General features: G+C 41.8%; 1 protein-coding gene and 1 non-coding gene across 2 annotated transcripts; one reads left to right on the forward strand and one right to left on the reverse strand.

Annotated features, from left to right (window-relative positions):
• Positions 1-646: 646 nt before the first annotated feature.
• trnav-cac (transfer RNA valine (anticodon CAC)) lies at positions 647-719 on the forward strand. The gene has a single exon. It is a non-coding gene; the product is annotated as a tRNA-Val (tRNA).
• Positions 720-7,264: 6,545 nt separating this feature from the next.
• Positions 7,265-10,157, reverse strand: LOC133397979 (oocyte zinc finger protein XlCOF6.1-like). Its single transcript, XM_061669488.1, has 3 exons — positions 10,127-10,157; positions 9,550-9,703; positions 7,265-9,139 (listed from the first exon to the last, which is right to left on the reverse strand). Exons 2-3 carry the CDS (start codon positions 9,671-9,673, stop codon positions 8,004-8,006), a joined length of 1,260 nt encoding a protein of 419 aa, XP_061525472.1. The 5' UTR covers positions 9,674-9,703; positions 10,127-10,157; the 3' UTR covers positions 7,265-8,003.
• Between the last annotated feature and the right edge of the window lie 7,378 nt (positions 10,158-17,535).

Here is a 17,535-nt window from a genome sequence, read left to right on the forward strand (position 1 = left end):
TTTGGACCCTAAATCATGGTGGAATCAGTAATCTCAACAAAAATTTAAAAAATCAGAAAACTAAAAAAAGGAAACAAGGACAAAAGAAACAGAGTCACGACTACCAGCTACACATCAAGGAGAAACAAGTCATCAGGGGCCTCATGTACAAAAACTTGCATGGCTTTCCTACTGAAACATGGCGTACGCTCAAGTCCAGAAAACGTCCGCACAAAAACGTGGCGTCCGTTCTTTTTCACAGCAAAGTTCAGATGTATCAAGAGTGAAACGAGCGTGGAAATGTGCGGTGCCTCACGCCAACTGCATGGCTGGTGTACACACGTTTCTGCAGCTGTTGGTGCTTTGGCGACACTTGGAGGTGATGCTGGGAAGGGTTAGAGAGACACATGGGACTGTGCGCACGGAGGATGTGCCCAAAACCGTGGTGGCTGTTGGAATTTCTTCCCGTGCTCTCTGGCCTGAAGGGAGCGCCTCAGACATTTCAAAGGCGAGTGAGGAGAAGCGGAAGATGAATGAATGAATCAATGATTGATTACTCCACGATTTACCGTCCAAAACGTCAAATGCAGATTTTTTTTTTCCATCGGGTTGCTGCCTGGCAGCTCCAAAAAGTACTGTTGGGGCGGTTAAATAAAGCAAGCCAGCAGGTTCCATAGTGTAGTGGTTATCACGTTTGCCTCACACGCAAAAGGTCCCTGGTTCAAAACCGGGTGGAAACAAGGTTTGTTAGTTCCTTTTTTTTCTTTTTATCTGCAATGAAAAACTATGGGGAGAGATTTGTGTCCAAATCTTTGACACAAATATACCTGTGACTTACATACGTTTTATTCAAATCCACAAACATATCTGCAATTAGTTTTTTTATGTTGTCTGTGCATTTATCATGACTTATCATTTGTAAATATTGAATTCTGCTTGTGTATTGTTGATGGTGCATTTGTTGATCAGCGCGTTTATTTTTGAGACAAACGGAACGCAGTTTTTAAGATACACACACACACACACCCAAGTTGAGAATCTTCACACGCAGCCTCTCGATCCTGATTCCCACTTCACTGGCAGAACTATTCAAGGTGTCCGAGCAGGAGCTCAAGATTTGATTCACGACGGGGCGAAGGTTTTGTCAAAGCTGTTTTTCAAGGCAGATTAATTTCAAAAATAATAATAATAACCTGGCCTTGCCCATACTAGGTTTTGAACCAGGGACCTTTCACACACCCACACACCACAAAGCTATGGTAATTTCCACTGCTGAACATCACCAGCAAACCATGTACAAGAGCTGCCTGACAAGCAAGAGAACAAGCAAGCTGTTTCCACCCAGTCTCAAACCAGGGACCTTTCACGTGTGAGGCGAATGTGATAACCACTGCACTATGGAAACTGTGGTGGCTGTTGTGCCCAATAGCGGACATGCAGTTTTTGACAGACCAGCCCACCAAGTAACCAACTCACAAGCAGAATTGAATATTTACAAATGATAAGTCATAATGGAGTATATTTAAGCATTACTGAAGTCCGAATTCTTTTGAGAGGACCAAGTGTTTTGAGCACTTATCAAGCCAAACATCTTTTCTTCGTATTTCTACATCAATGGAATTCCTACGGCCATTTGTGATTTGAAGGAAGGAAACAAGGAACGCAACAAGGAAGGAAGGAAAAAAGGAAAGAAACAAGGAAGGAAGTAAGAAAACAAACAAGGAAACATACCCAATACAGCACTCTGAATTGGGTTTAACACCATATGCAAAACTGTACATGAGCAAGTCAGGAGTTGAACCTCAAATCTTCTGATTTGTCATCATTATCGATTGCACTCCGAGCCCCACAAAGGTATTGGGCCCTCTGCAAGTCCATGTGGAGGATTATCACAGTCCCAGCAGCACTTGCCGCAAAAAGCAACTGCAGGAGTTCGCTCTTGCCGTCACCCGGATTTGAACCGGGCATGTTGCGGCCACAACGCAGAGTACTAACCACTATATGATCACGGCTTGGGTTGGTGGAAAGTATGAAAGTCTCTCAAAGTATTTTCTGTCATTTTTATTAGTAATAGGGACCAATGCGCTAAAACCAGATTTGAATAAAACAACACAGCTACAAATGGAAAATGTACTCTAATGTGAGGATAATTTGAGTGTTTGCACCCCATTCAGTTGTTAAATGTGTAACTACAGTATTTGTGCAGACGACCTCAAGTTTCTTTCTCCTGCTTTGTTGGGGCTGCCAAGTGGGAGATAGAACAAGTGGTCAATAGGGCTCAGAGAACCCAACCGGATCCCAAGACTGGACTTCCAGACCGGCTTTTCGTGCCCAGTTTCACATGCTCTGAAGTACTTCCGTGGGCCCACAACTCCAACTACATTTGGAAGGATGCCAGGGCTGCCGAAAGAAACAAGCGGTTGGCGGATCTTCATCGCTCCCCTACACCTGTTTTCAAGGTGGGTCAGATGGTTTGGCTTTCCTCCCGTGACCTTTCTCTCCAGACCGAATCACGGAAGCTCACGCCACGCTTCATTGGTCCTTTTCCGATCACTAAAGTCTTAAATCCCACCTCTGTTCAGTTGGAGCTCCCTCATTCTCTCAAAATCCAGCCGACATTTCATGTGTCTCTGCTCAAGCCTGTCTCCACCAGTCCCCTTAGCCCTCCGGCCTTACGCCCTCCGCCCCACATAATCAACAAACATCCTGCTTCCATGGTGTCACGCAACCCTTTAGGTGGGGTCTGTCATGATCTGTGCCCTGCAATTCCTTTTTGGAACTTGGGTGTCACTTTGTGCCTCCCTTTTCCCTCTCGAACTCTCCAGCAAGCATCACCTCCTCGCCCGTGCAGCTGTTCTCAATCAGCACTAATCACTGCCTGCATCTACAGTAAGCCTGCCAGATCCAGGAATCCAGCACCAGCAGTATCGTCCGTGGTATTCTTGTGATTCGTTCTCTTGTGTTCGATTGATTACTTGGCTACCCGCATTTGTACTGACTCTCTTGTGTTCTCCTCCACCTCCAGTGTTCCTTGTGCGTGTTTGGCAAACACAACCACCACTACACGATTGGAACTGTTGCTCTCGTGCTATCCGTTAGCAGGACCAGCAAACCGTCTCGCTGGCATTCCCATGGATTCAGGTGCATTGACGTGTGCTCGACACTCAGTGAATGTATGTCAAAAGACTCCTCGTTAGTATAGTGGACAGTATCTCTGCCTGTCACGCGGAAGACTTAGGTTGGATTCCCTGACGGGGAGTTAACTTCAATTGGTCCATAGCTTTTCATGGGGCTCTTCCTTCTGGGAAAACAAAAAAGCTCATCACCCTCGTTTCCAAACAGGGACCTTACACCTGTTTGGTGACCATAAGAACCACAACACGACTGAAACTGTCGCTCTCGTGCTATCCGTAACAGGACCAGCAAACCACGTTTTCAAGATATTCACACACACACACACACACACACACACAAGAAGTCCCTGGTGGTCGAGTGGTTATGATTTTGTCCTCTCACCGCTGCAGCCAATTATGATTTGCATTGACCTGCGTTTGATCCTCTCTTAATCCAGCCTGATGGCGGGCACAAACCGGTGCAAACTGTAGGCTGGTTCCAAGCCCAGATAAATGCAGTGGACATGGAGTTTTTGACAGACCGGCCAACCAAGCAATTTAATATGTTCAAATGATAAGTCATGACAAATGCACACACAACACAATTAAAAGAAAAAAAAACGAGAAAATCACAGATATATTTGTGGATCTGACAAACGAAAATCGCAGTTATATTTGCGTAAATAATTTTGAGACAAATATCTCCCCTTAGTTTTTTTTAATGTCAGATTAAAAAAGAAAAAGAAAAAAACGGCTTTGTTTCTACCCATGGACCTTTTCCATATGAAGGGATCATGATAGCCACTACACGACGGAAACTACTTATGCCGCATTCACACAGGATGTGACAGTGACTTGTCGCTGTGCGTCACTCGTGGGCGTTTGATCGCAGGTGGTCATCCCGCACGTAGCCTACCAGAGAAGAAAAGGGGAGGGGCCTTACCTGTTGGAGATGTAAACAACAGAAGAAGAAGCACACATCCTCATTATGCAATAGTGATGGGCACGTATATACATTTATTATTAATTTACATTTATTTTATATATGTGTGCTTCTTTTCATGTGCACTCATCGTACGAGTAGATCGCTCCTTAGCGGATCACAAATGAAGTTTCAACGAGTGATTCACGAACGAATCAGTCGCGTATTACAGATCGCGGACGAAGATCAACGAATGAATCACTCATCAGTTCTTCAGTCCAGCAGTCCATTCAGTTGACTTAAGCCCCCCCCCCGCCTGCACGGCACTGCCTGACGCTGCCCCGGCCGTCCAACATTTTTGGTGCATCCATCTGTAGCCAATTGAGCATCATCCATCTTGTTTCATGTCCTCCACAACTGGTTTTTCTGGAGCTTTCTCTTCAGGGTCCGGGGGCTGACTTGGATACTATGAGAGCCCTCCAGAAAAACTGTTTCACTAATATTTCACAGTTTTTGAATCCAATTTGTGTCTTCAATAATGACATCTATTCCATAAAGAACTGCAATGCTGTCTCGCCTCCTTCCAACTTGTGGCGTTGGCACTCCACATGGAAGATCACTGGCATTTTCTTTTCAGAAAATGGCTTCTCGCAGCCAAAAAAAACAACAAAAATCACTGGTGAGGCTAACTGGCGGAAACAGGCTTCCTGCCCTAATTATAAAACTAAAAACGTTATTAGATAAATATTGATTGTGAACTGTTATATTGCGTTGTATACACGACAACCTCTATGGCGGTTTGGAGGTGACGGATTGGAATGTAAAGGTAACTGTTTCTTGCTTCAGTAATAATGGCATTCATCCTCAAATATGGGGAAAGCCTCTGTCTCTTCTTTTATGCCACACATAGTTCTACATGTGTTGCGTTTTTGTCCATTATTTTTGCGACGTGACGGTGTTATTAAGAGGTGGATTAGGTCACTGAAGGCCCAGGTCCCAAACTCAGCCTGCCACTGGAATTTTTCAAGATAACCACTCCGTTGTTTCACCACCTTGCCAGATGTCCTCCCACCAAAAGCTTTTGATGCAAATAAAACGACACTGGTTGGTGTGTGTATTGTGATGCTTACAGTCAGACCACGTCTGTTCATATCGTGTCCCGGACCAGGAATTTGAATACTGTAAATACTTCAAAACAGTCAATCATGCTGGTGCACTTAGGGTAGGATTGTTTGAATACAGTTGGCATATTGCTTTGTAAGCAATCCTTTACTGGCCACTGAATTAAGAAAGCTAGTTTCTCTGCTAATTTTGAAAGTCCCTGGTTTAGAATATCTGAAATAGTTGTTTTTGATGCATTACGGTAGATCTTTGTGACACAGATAGATGCTATTTGGTGTCATTACTTTCCATGTTGGCAACACACAACAACAGAATGAAGAACAACCACACGTCGAGAGCTCTCGATGGTAACCCAGTATAAAATTGCAGCTCGTGGTCACTTGAGGTGATCTTCTAAACTGCAAACTCCTTTCAGCAGGGATGCGAGATGTACATTTTTGTGTGAAGTCTACCAAGTTCTTCTTAAACTTGTTGGTTTTCAACATTCAGTTCTGCTATTCTTTCCTGCAAAGATCATGAGAGTGAATGTCTTCATTGGTTTTCATCTGTAAAGATTCACTCAGTCTCAAAATGTGTCCTAAAAACACTGTACACTTTTCAAATGTCAAACATGAATTCAATATTTACCTGGTACTGAGGAAACATTCACACAGTTTGACATGTCAAGAAGTGCTGAAGCTGCATCGGCTCTCTTCTTCTGGGTCTCCCTCTGCTCTTTTGTATCTTGCATTTTTATTTAGCAATAATTTCAAATTGTGTGTCTTACCAGATATAAAGTCTCGAAAGCAAACGCGTTGTTTGTTGCATTATCAGCTGTACAAACGAATTTGATAAGAAGGATCCCTTGAGCTTTTAACGCATTTTTCCCAAAAACCCGAAGCGTGTTGTAAACTTTGGATTGCAGCAATTATGCGAGACAAGTGGACACATACTGACAACCAGAGGCGTCAAACATATTCACGTTCATTACTCAAGTAGAAGTAGATATTAGGGTTTAAAGAAGAATTTCTAGTATCAATTCAAGCTTTTTAGTCAAGTAAACGTGAAATATAAGTTTCAAAATGACTTCAAGTATAAAAGTAATGTGTGTGTGGGGGGAATAACCAATGACAAGCCGGAAACAACACAATCCAAAATGAAAAAGAACGCAGCTTTTTGTGTTAGGAGCAGAAAGTACACATATTTGCCTGAAAATCTAAGGAGTCGAGGTAAAAAAGTATGCTGAAAAATAAATATTCCAGTGAAGTATAGATAGACCCCAAATTTGTACTGAAGTAAAGTAATGAACACCGTCGTCCCAGGGGAGGAGCGGGTGGAGGCCGCCCAAGAGCCAAAGTCAGCCAAGTACAGCGCTACCTTGACGTACCAGTGCCCCACCTGAGCGGTTTTCGCACTTAGGCCTTGTCGCTTGGGCCATTTCTTGCTTTGTGTTGCCAGCATTTTGCCTTTGGAGGCTTTCCAATGAATGAAAGACATTTCAATTCTTTTCAATGGGGAAAATGGATTTGATTTCCAAACAAATTGAGTTACTGTCACTGTCTGAAGCGTGTTTTATCATGCATCACATACTGTATACACTTTACAGTTTACCACCAAAAGTCAATGCTTCTTTACAGTCTAGTCTTTATAGCTTCTTGACCACTGCGATTCTCACCAGCATACTTGTGTTTCTTTGCCCAATACTTAGTGGAGAATTTCAAACTGAGCAGGAAAAAGATTTCTCACCAGTGTCTTGTCATGCGTCGTTCACTCTTAGAAGTAAAACGTTTTCCCACACTGAGAACATTTCCATCGTTTGTTGTCAGTGTGACATGTCAGATCACCTTCCGACTGTTTATCATCATCATCATCATCAGTGTGAGGAGAGTGTGACGTCATGTCGTCACTATCTGATAGTGGAGCTAAGAGGCCGTCTGCTTGTAATCCTCCGCATTGCCCGCTTTGCGGTTTTTTCACTTATGCCTCATCTCTTGGGCCAGTTTTTGCTTTCAGTTGCGAGCATTTTGTTTTTGGAGGCTTTCCAATGGATATAGACATTTCAATTACTTTTAATGGGTAAAATGGATTTGATGTACAAGTAAATGGAGTCACCCTCACTGTTTTAAGCATTGTACTTTATTCAGGATCACATATACACGCTACAGTTTAACACCAAAAGTCATTTTTTTAAACAGTCTATTTCAATCAATCGTTCACTGATTTGATATTGACTTTACTAAAACATTGGACAAAATGCATGCATGCTCAAGAAAATGAAACTGGCACTCATTTCCAATAATATCAATACATTTTGGAGCAATTGGTAAATAACTAATTTTTCTGTCAATATGGGGTGCTGTGTGTACATTAAGGAGGAGAAAAAATGAATCTCGATGATTTTAGCAAATGGCTGCAATATAACTGAAACATTTAAAGGGGTCTGAATACTTTCAGTACCCACTGTATGTATTGAATCGGCCTCGTGCCAGAGATTTCCAACGTGACTGAAAATCAAATATTTTATCAGTAAATGATTCCACTGATGACCACTGGGCGGCTGCTGCCGTGCAAGGCGCTGCCAGGCTCACTGGGAGCAAATTAGGGTTCGGTGTCTTGCCCAAGGACACTTCCACATACGGACAGTCGGAGCCGGGGTTCGAACCGGCGAGCCTTCGGTCACTGGACGACCCGCTCAACTGATCCACAGCCGCCCTGTGGATCAGTCCCACCACTAGTCCCTTTTAAGTATTTTGGCAACAGTGTTCATTCTCAACACTCACGGGGCTTTTAGAAACTATATGGACAAGAAGAAGATACATACAATAAAAGCTGGTACACAGAATACAAGCATGTAGATTTCTGTCAGTCGCATAGTAATTACTTTTATATTAAACATTTACATTTGCATGAAAAGCTTCTTGATCACTGCTTGTCTCACGAGGACACTTGTGTGTCTTAACCCGAGCCTGACGAGAGAACCTTTGACCACAACCTGAGCAGGAAAAAGGTTTCTCACCAGTGTGTGTTCTTGTGTGACTTGTCAAATGTCCCTTTCGAGAGAACCTTTGCCCACAAACTGAGCATGCAAAAGGTTTCTCACCAGAGTGGGTTCTTTTGTGTCTTGTCAAATGGCCCCTTTGAGTGAACTTTTGCCCACAAACTGAGCATCCAAAAGGTTTCTCACCAGTGTGGGTTCCTGTGTGTATTTTTAAGCTTCCCATTTGGGAGAATCTTTGACCACAAACTGAGCATCCAAAAGGCTTTTCTCCAGTGTGTGTTCTTGTATGACTTGTCAAATGTCCCTTTCGAGAGAACCTTTGCCCACAAACTGAGCATGCAAAAGGTTTCTCACCAGAGTGGGTTCTTTTGTGTATTTTTAAGTAACTCTTCACAGAGAACCTTTGACCACAAACTGAGCAGGCAAAGGGCTTCTCTCCAGTGTGGGTTCTTGTGTGTATTTTTAAGGTTCCGTTCTGAGAAAAGGTTTGACCACAAACTGAGCAGGCAAAAGGCTTCTCACCAGTGTGGGTTCTTGTGTGTATTTTTAAGGTTCCCTTCTGAGAGAAAGTTTGACCACAAATTGAGCAGGCAAAATGTTTCTCTCCAGTGTGTATTTTCATGTGTTGTTTGAAATTGTTGTTAGAAGCAAAGGTTTTCCTACATTTAGAACATTTCCAGCATTTACTGGTTGTGTGACATGTCATATCACCTTCCAACTGTTCATCAACATTATCATCATCATCATCACCATCTGTTTGTGATCCTCCACAGTGGTCTCCATCACTTGCGCTGTTGCTGTTTGGTGGCTCCGCCCCTCGTCTTTCCTCACTTCGATCTTCATCTTCACTCTTCAAATGGACACCAGTCGATGGAACCTTGATGATTACCTCCGGCTCTTCGTCTTTCATGTGAAGGAACTCTTCCTCCTCCTCTTTGATGTGTTGAACCTCTTCATCCTCCTCTTCCTCTTTGATGTGAGGGGACACTGACTGCTGCCACTCTGGATGAAGATTTTCACTGACGTCTGCAAGACAAAAGAGGACAAACACAAATGGGTCAAATCTAATTTGTTTACAATATTGACAACCACCTTGGTCCTCGATCCTGTTTACACGTTAGCGCCTTCAAATTGCCAGCAAAATCTTGCTGGCAATTTTCCAAACAAGTCGTGTAGGTTGTGTAACACTGTTACACTTTGATCATGCAACAATGGCCACAAGCCTTTCAGATCTTCTGAAATTTGTTCTCAAATCCTCAATCCACATCATCATGAGGGGATGCCATCAGATATCAGAATAATATCCAATATCCTTATTGGATATTATTTTTAAAAAAATGATATGTAACGTCAGACAGTGCTCATCAGAAAAACCCGGGAATAATATTAAAATTAGAATGTAATTCATAAAAAAAGTGAGAGAGAAGTGAACCCACCTGCTCTGTGTAGCACAATTCGAGGCTGCAGATTGAACGCAGCGTCCAGTAGTTGACGTTGTGGCTCCTTCTCCTCTTTTGGGCCACAAAGTTCCTCCTCGTACTCTGCTGTCCTTGCACACATTTTCACACGACGATCGCAACACTTTCCGCTCTACTCTGGAGGGATGAGAAAAGCAAGTGATAATCGAACATGTGAAACATTGAACTCAAGATTCAGATTTGGACATTGTGAGTGAAACAGTACGTTAGTTAAAACGGCAAAGCACCAAAGTCAACAAAAGGAAACTGTAAAACGTAATTATGTATTGTAACAGATAACAGCAATTAAGAAGACAGCTAATTTTAGACTTCAGGAGAAACAATGATGAAACATGATAGACATTATTCAACAAAAGGATCCAGAAGAATAATAGACAGATAATAACAACAAATAACGATTCAGAAACTTATTGTTAGAGGATATTATTTTAGTATCTCAGACAAAGCTTACAAAATGTAGTAGTTGGTGTGTGTGTTATTTTCACTCAATTTAAGCATTAGACACTAGTAGGTGGTGTAAAGAAGAACACTTTACCTGACGCTTGATCTCTGCTTAGCGAAGTGTTGATCACAAACGTGTCTCTTTGTTAGCAATCTAAGCTAAGCTAAGCTAGGCCGAGAAGCTTCCACGTGCACGAGACGACTCCAACCGGACACGAAGATTGCACGAATGATGTTTTCGTCCACTAAAGTCGCAATCAGGGGCGTCAAGCGTCGAGGATTCGCAACATTCGGTCCAAATTCAGGAGGATTTGCTGAAGCACGATCGTCCCTCCTCCCGCATGGCGAGAAGGGAAAGGAGATGTATTACCCATGATCCTTTACGGCAGGCCACCGGTTTGAGCCAAATGAAGTCAAACCAGCCGCCCCTAATTTTGTTCATACTCGGCATTACGGTAATAAAAACTTCAAAATAAAATCGCCCAACAGGGACGTCAATGCTTCGGATTTAAAATTATTGTATGAAATATATATATATATATATATATATATATATATATATATATATATATATATATATATATATATATATATATATATATATATATATATAATTTGAACCGAATGTTGTGAATCCTCGACGCTTGACGCCCCTGATTGCGACTTTAGTGGACGAAAACATCATTCGTGCAATCTTCGTGTCCGGTTGGAGTCGTCTCGTGCACGTTGAAGCTTCTCGGCCTAGCTTAGCTTAGTTTAGCTTGCTAACAAAGAGACACGTTTGTGAGCAACACTTCGCAAAGCAGAGATCAAGCGTCAGGTAAAGTGTTCTTCTTTACACCACCTACTAGTGTCTAATGGTTAAATTGAGTGAAAATAACACACACACCAACTACTACATTCTGTAAGCTTTGTCTGAGATACTAAAATAATATCCTCTAACAATTATTTTCTGAATCGTTATTTGTTATTATTATCTCCATCTGCATTGAATAAAGTCTGTCATGTTTCATCACAAATTGTTTCTCCTGAAGTAAAAAAATAGCTGTCTTCTTAATCTATGTTATCTGTTACAATACATAATTACGTTTTAATGTTTCATTTTGTTGACGTTGGTGCTTTGCCGTTTTGACTAACCTACTGTTTGACTCACAATGTCCAAATCTGAATCTTTAGTTCAATGTTTCACATGTTCGATGATCACTTGCTTTTCTCATCCCTCCAGAGTGTTGCGATCTTCGTGTGAAAATGTGTGCAAGGACAGCAGAGTCCGAGGAGGAACTTTGGGCTCCAAAAGAGGAGAAGGAGCCACAACGTCAACTACTGGACGCTGCGTTCAATCTGCAGCCTCGAATTGTGCTACACAGAGCAGGTGGGTTCACTTGTTGCATGCATTCTAATTTTATTGCCGTTCCTGTGTTTCTTTCCAGCCTCCGTTTGATGACGCATTTCACTCATTCACTGCCAGACATTTTCACTCAGTTTTCACGCCCCACAGAATATTGTGCACTATGACGATGTCAACACCAAAACCACCAAAAGAAAGATCCGACTCTCTTTCTTTCATCAGAAAAAAAGTTAGTCTCTCCCTTGTACCGTTCTTTAGTGATCAGCAGTCAAATATAGGCGACTTTCAGCCAAATCTGTTTGTGAAGGAAAAACAGCCTTTTTGTGAAAGCAGACGCATCAAGCAGAACAATGACTTTGACACCAATATTTTTTTCCTTTTGTGAAAACCTCAAACATCTGAACATAAAACAATACCGAGAAAGTACAGAAAAATAATATATTTAGAAGTATAACTCTGTGCAGAATTTACATTAGACAAAGATGCATGAACACATGGGGCTCCCAGACTTGCACTTTGTCCCTCGTAATTCTCCTCCTCTACCGTTTGCTCAATAGTCTAGTTTTTTTTTTGACCTTGCGCTAAAATCTAGCAAAGTTTTATCCACATCTGGATTTTATTCTTTGGTGGCAGTGAATGGGATCTCGTGTGGTTGTCATTGAAACCAGTCCCTACTTCTGCTTGAAGCACAACCTGTGCAGTTTAGAAATATAATTGACTGTATTTTCACGACTATAAGGCGCACTTAAAAGTCGTACATTTTCTCCAAAATGGACGGGGCGCCTTGTAATGCGGCGTTTCTTGTGTGTGCACCGAGTTCCAAAATGTATAAATGTTGTTGTGTGATGAGCGCGCCGCTTGACTGACTGGGAGCATTTCCTGCCGACACGCTGCTTATACAGAGGAAATGCGGGCGTAAAGGGGGAAGGGTGCGCGTGAAGGAGGACGCTAAAGGCACGCCCCCAGTAGGTATATAGCGCCGGTCAAGCTAGCCTCCAATCGTAAAGTAAAGTAGCAATCTATCACTTTGTTATTATAAATGGAATATATATATATAATGTATATGCTGTGCTGCAATTTTGTATGTTATTAAACGTAATAATCTGGTGACCAAATGTCTCTCTTTGTTTGTAGCTGGCAAGGTAAGCTAGAATAAACTATCTTCAAAATGCATCGAGACAAGTTCACCTGGACACAAATATTTGATGAATGATGCTTTAGTACGGTAAAATAATGATGGATGTCTGTCGAGCCTTCAATGCAGAACTAATTTGAAAAGAAGTATATCTGCAATGGGTGGCATAGAAGATGACTGGTTAGCACATCTGTCTCACAGTTATGAGGTTTGGGGTTCAAATCCCAGCCTCGCCTGTGTGCAGTTTGCGTGTTCAGCGCCTGCGTGGGTTTCCTCCGGGCACTCCGGTTTCCTCCCACATCCCAAAAACTTGCGTGGAACGTTGATTGAAGACTCTAAATTGCTCGGTTAAACATAAAAACAAAATACAATGATTTGGAAATCATTTTCAACCTATATTTAATTGAATACACTACAAAGACAAGATATTTAATGTTCCTACTGATAAACTTGATTGTTTTTCGCAAATAATCATGAACTCAGAATTTTATGGCTGCAACACGTTCCAAAAAGGCTGGGACAGGTGGAAAAAAAAAACTGAGAAAGTTGAGGAATGCTCATCAAACACCTCTTTGGAACATCCCACAGGTGAACAGGCTAATTGGGAACATGTGGGTGCCATGATTGGGTAGAAAAGGAGCTTCCCTGAATTGCTCAGTCATTCACAACCAAAGATGGGGTGAGGTTCACCTCTTTGTGAACAAGTGCGTGAGAAAATAGACAATGTTACTCAACGTACAATTGCCAGGAATTTAGGGATTTCATCATGGCCACTCATGCCAGAGTAGCATCTGCTCCATTTGGACACTGATTGAGGAGTATCTGTAACATTTGCACAACCAACATTGTCCCAGATGGTCGCACTACTCGTCACTTTAAACCGCATACACTCCTTGAAGTCTCAGCGCCCTTTGCACAATGGTCATTGCACCGGACTATTGCAATATTAGTCATTCGAACTGCTCTAAGTGCTAGAGGACGCTGCATCTTTTTGCACAATTGTTTTTTGTCAATGTCTTTATGTCTCCAAAGTGTTCTGTAAATTGACTGTCTTTTGTACTAGAGCGGCTCCAACTACCGGAGACAAATTCCTTGTGTTTTGGACATACTTGGCAAATAAAGATGATTCTGACGATTCTGATCTACGGTCCATAATATCATCAAAAGGTTCAGAGAATCTGGAGAAATCACTGCATGAAAGCGGCAAGGCCGAAAACCAACATTGAATGCTCGTGACCTTCGACCCCTCAGGCGGCACTGCATCAAAAACCGACATCAATGTGTAAAGGATATCACCGCATGGGCTCAGGAACACTTCAGAAAACCAATGTCAGTCAGTACGGTTCAGCACTACATCTGTAAGTGCAACTTGAAACTCTACAATGCAAAGCAAAAGCCATTCATCAACAACACCCAGAAGCTCATCTAAGATGGACTGATGCAAAGTGGAAAAGTGTTCTGTGGTCTGACAAGTCCGCATTTCAAATTGTTCTTTGAAATTGTGGACGTTCTGTCCTCCGGGCCAAAGAGGAAAAGAACCATCCGGACTGTTATGGACGCAAAGTTCAAAAGCCAACATCTGTGATGGTATGGGGCCGTGTTAGTACCAATGGCATGGGTAACTTACAGATCTGTGAAGGCACCATTAATACTGAAAGGTACATACAGTTTTTGGAGAAACATATGCTGCCATCCAAGCAACATCTTTTTCATGGACCCACCTGCTTATTTCAGCAAAACAATGGCAAACCACATTCTGCACGTCTTACAACAGCGTGGCTTCGTAGTAAAAGAGTGAGGGTACTAGAGTGGCCTGCCTGAAGTCCAGACCTGTCTGCCATTGAAAGTGTGTGGCGCATTATGAAGCGTAAAATACGACAACGGAGATCCCGAACTGTTGAACAGCTGAAGCTGTACATCAAGCAAGAATGGGAAATAATTCCACTTACAAAGCTTCAACAATTAGTGTCCTCAGTTCCCAAACGTTTATTGAATGTTGTTCAAAGAAAAGGTGATGTAACACAGTGGTAAACATGACCCTGTCCCAGCTTTTTTGGAACGTGTCGCAGCCATCAAATTCTAAGTTAATGATTATTTGCTAAAAACAATCAAGTTTATCAGTTTGAACATTAAATATCTTATCTTTGTCGTGTATTCAATTAAATAGAAGTTGAACATGATTTGCAAATCTTTGTATTCTGTTTTTATTTATCTTTAACACAATGTCCCAACTTCATTGGAATTGGGTTTGTACTTTTTGGGGTATTTTTGGGAAAATACAGTTTGACATTTGAGTAATTTGGCAAATATTTTTCTAACAGATATTTAACTTTGTACAATACAAAAAGTTCAGTTGCATTCATTAGTAATCTAGTGTACATTTTCCTATCCCCCCCTCTTTTACCAGATGCCACGATCAGGAAAATTAAAAGTCCCATATTGCCCAGCCCGATACTCACCGTGCCATATTTGTTCATACGAGGCATTACTTCTCACCCCAAATGTTTTGAGTTTTATCGACTTTGATCGATGGAACCATTTTACTGGTGACTGTCAAATGCACCATTCATCACATGATGCCAACGCTCGACAAAGTTAGAGTTTTTCCACAGTAGCTGTCTGTTGTCATACAAGATGGGCCGAACTCCCAGAGACAAATTCCTTCTGTGTTTGACATACTTGGCAAATAAAGATGTTTCATTGTTGCAATTATCTTATGCTTTTATTGTATTTGAAGATACCTAATCGTTGCCTGTCTCATGGCCATATGCCATATTCCAACAGGCAATATAGCAGTTACGACCCAGTGCCGTAAAGTGTCATTGTGTTTTGGTGTGCAATGACTCCTCCAAACTCAACTCTGATGACAAAATTCTTGTTAGCACACAGTTGTTGTCCGCGCATTATTGGACGTGTCAAATTCCGCTTATCCGCAGGACTAATCGGGAGAAATGTCCTGACCGACTCTCCGTTTAAAGGGTCAATTGCCCCCGTTATATAGCGGGAGCATTTTTAAGCCGGTGTCGAGATGAATTCGCCAAGGTGTGCTAACTGCCTTTAGTTTTACGGAGCCAATCCGGTCTGCTCTCACTTATCACCCGCTGGGAAGCGTTTTTAAGCAATAAAAAATTGCAAATGTGTGTAAAACTCCAACCAAAGCTTTTGGGTTCAAGAAACTGCCTGTAACTAGTATAAAGGACAGAGTTCTACTCTAAATAGCCAGAGATTTTAGTGGGAAAGCATCCTTTTTGAAGTTATGAGTCAAAATAGAAAACGTGTACAGCAGGCGCTGGGAAGCGTTTTTAAGCAATAAAAAACTCCAAATGTGTGTAAAACTCCAACCAAAGCTTTTGGATTAAAAAAACTGCCTGTAACTAGTATAAAGGGCAGAATTCTACTCTCAATAGCCAGAGATTTTACTGGGAAAGCATCCTTTTTGAAGTTATGAGTCAAAATAGAAAACAAGTACAGCAATTAAGCTTTGACCAAAACTGAGCAGGCAAAAGGTTTCTCACCAGTGTGGGTTCTTGTGTGTATTTTTAAGCTTCCGTTTTAAATTAATCTTTGACCACAAACTGAGTAGGCAAAATGTTTCTCACCAGTGTGGGTTCTTGTGTGTGTTTTTATGTTTCCCTTGACAGAGAATCTTTGCCCACAAACTGAGCAGGCAAAATGTTTCTCACCAGTGTGGGTTCTTGTGTGTCTTTTTAAGCTTCCGTTTTCAATGAATCTTTGACCACAAACTGAGCAGGCAAACGGTTTATCACCAGTGTGGGTTCTTGTGTCTCTTTTTAAGAATCCGTTTTCAATTAATCTTTGACCAAAACTGAGCAGGCAAAAGGTTTCTCACCAGCGTGGGTTCTTGTGTGTATTTTTAAGTAGCTCTTCACAGAGAACCTTTGACCACAACTTGAGCAGACAAAAGTTTTATCACCACTGTGGGTTCTTGTGTGTGTTTTGAAGCTTCTGTTTTCAATGAATCTTTGACCATAAACTGAGCAGGCAAAAGGTTTCTCACCAGTGTGGGTTCTTGTGTGTTTGTAAGCTTCTGTTTTCAATGAATCTTTGACCACAAACTGACCAGGCTAAAGGTTTCTCACCAGTGTGGGTTCTTGTGTGTGTTTTTATGTTTCCCTTGACAGAGAATCTTTGACCACAAACTGAGCAGGCAAAAGGTTTCTCACCAGTGTGGGTTCTTGTGTGTCATCTTAAGCTTCTGTTTTCAATGAATCTTTGGCCAAACACTGAGCAGGCAAAAGCTTTCTCTCCTGTGTGTATTTTCATGTGTCGTTTCAAATTGTTCTGAAAAGCAAATATTTTCCCACACTGATTACATTTCCATCGTTTTTTTTTTCACTGTGACATGTCAGATCACCTTCACTCTGTCCATCATCGTCATCAGTGTGAGGAGGGTGTGACATCATGTCGTCACTATCTGACAGTGGAGCTAAGAGTCCATTTGCTTGTGATCCTCCACAGTGGTCTCCATCAGCTTCTGTTGTCATGTGTTGAATTGAGCTGTTGCTTGGAGGCTCTGCCACTCTGCTCTCCTCACTTTGACCTTCATCTTCACTCTTCAAAGGGACACCAGTCGATGGAAACTTGGTGATGTCCTCCTCCACTTCATGTTTGATGTTAGTGTGCTCATCCTCATCCTCTTTTTTAATGGGGATGGGCTCCAATTTCTCTTCCTCTTTGATACGGCGGACCGCTTCATCCTCCACTTCCTCTTTCATGTGAGGGGGCTCCCACTCCTGCCCCTCGGGACGTACATCTTCACTGATGTCTGCAAGACACAAGAAGACAAACACACATTGTTTGGTCACATCAATTGTCATGTTTGACTTAAATGTTGTGTCATATGGTCCATATTCATATTTAAGTTTATTAGGACAGTCAGTTGAGTTAAGGTTTATTGGATATAATAAAAATTGGCAGGTCAACATTAACAATAAATGTGAACAAGTGTAAAATAATAACATGCATGTAACAACAAGTATCAATAAGGGTAATACAGTGG

The sequence above is a fragment of the Phycodurus eques genome, chromosome 23 (genome assembly GCF_024500275.1).
Source record: "Phycodurus eques isolate BA_2022a chromosome 23, UOR_Pequ_1.1, whole genome shotgun sequence".
Taxonomy (NCBI): Eukaryota; Metazoa; Chordata; class Actinopteri; order Syngnathiformes; family Syngnathidae; genus Phycodurus; species Phycodurus eques.

Bases quoted from the DNA above. Each gene is read 5' to 3' on its own strand.
- LOC133397979 (XM_061669488.1), bottom strand. From the start codon at position 9,673: ATGTGTGCAAGGACAGCAGAGTACGAGGAGGAACTTTGTGGCCCAAAA. The intron at 9,140-9,549 runs GTGGGTTCACTT...TTTGTCTTGCAG, and splicing joins AATTGTGCTACACAGAGCAG to ACGTCAGTGAAAATCTTCAT.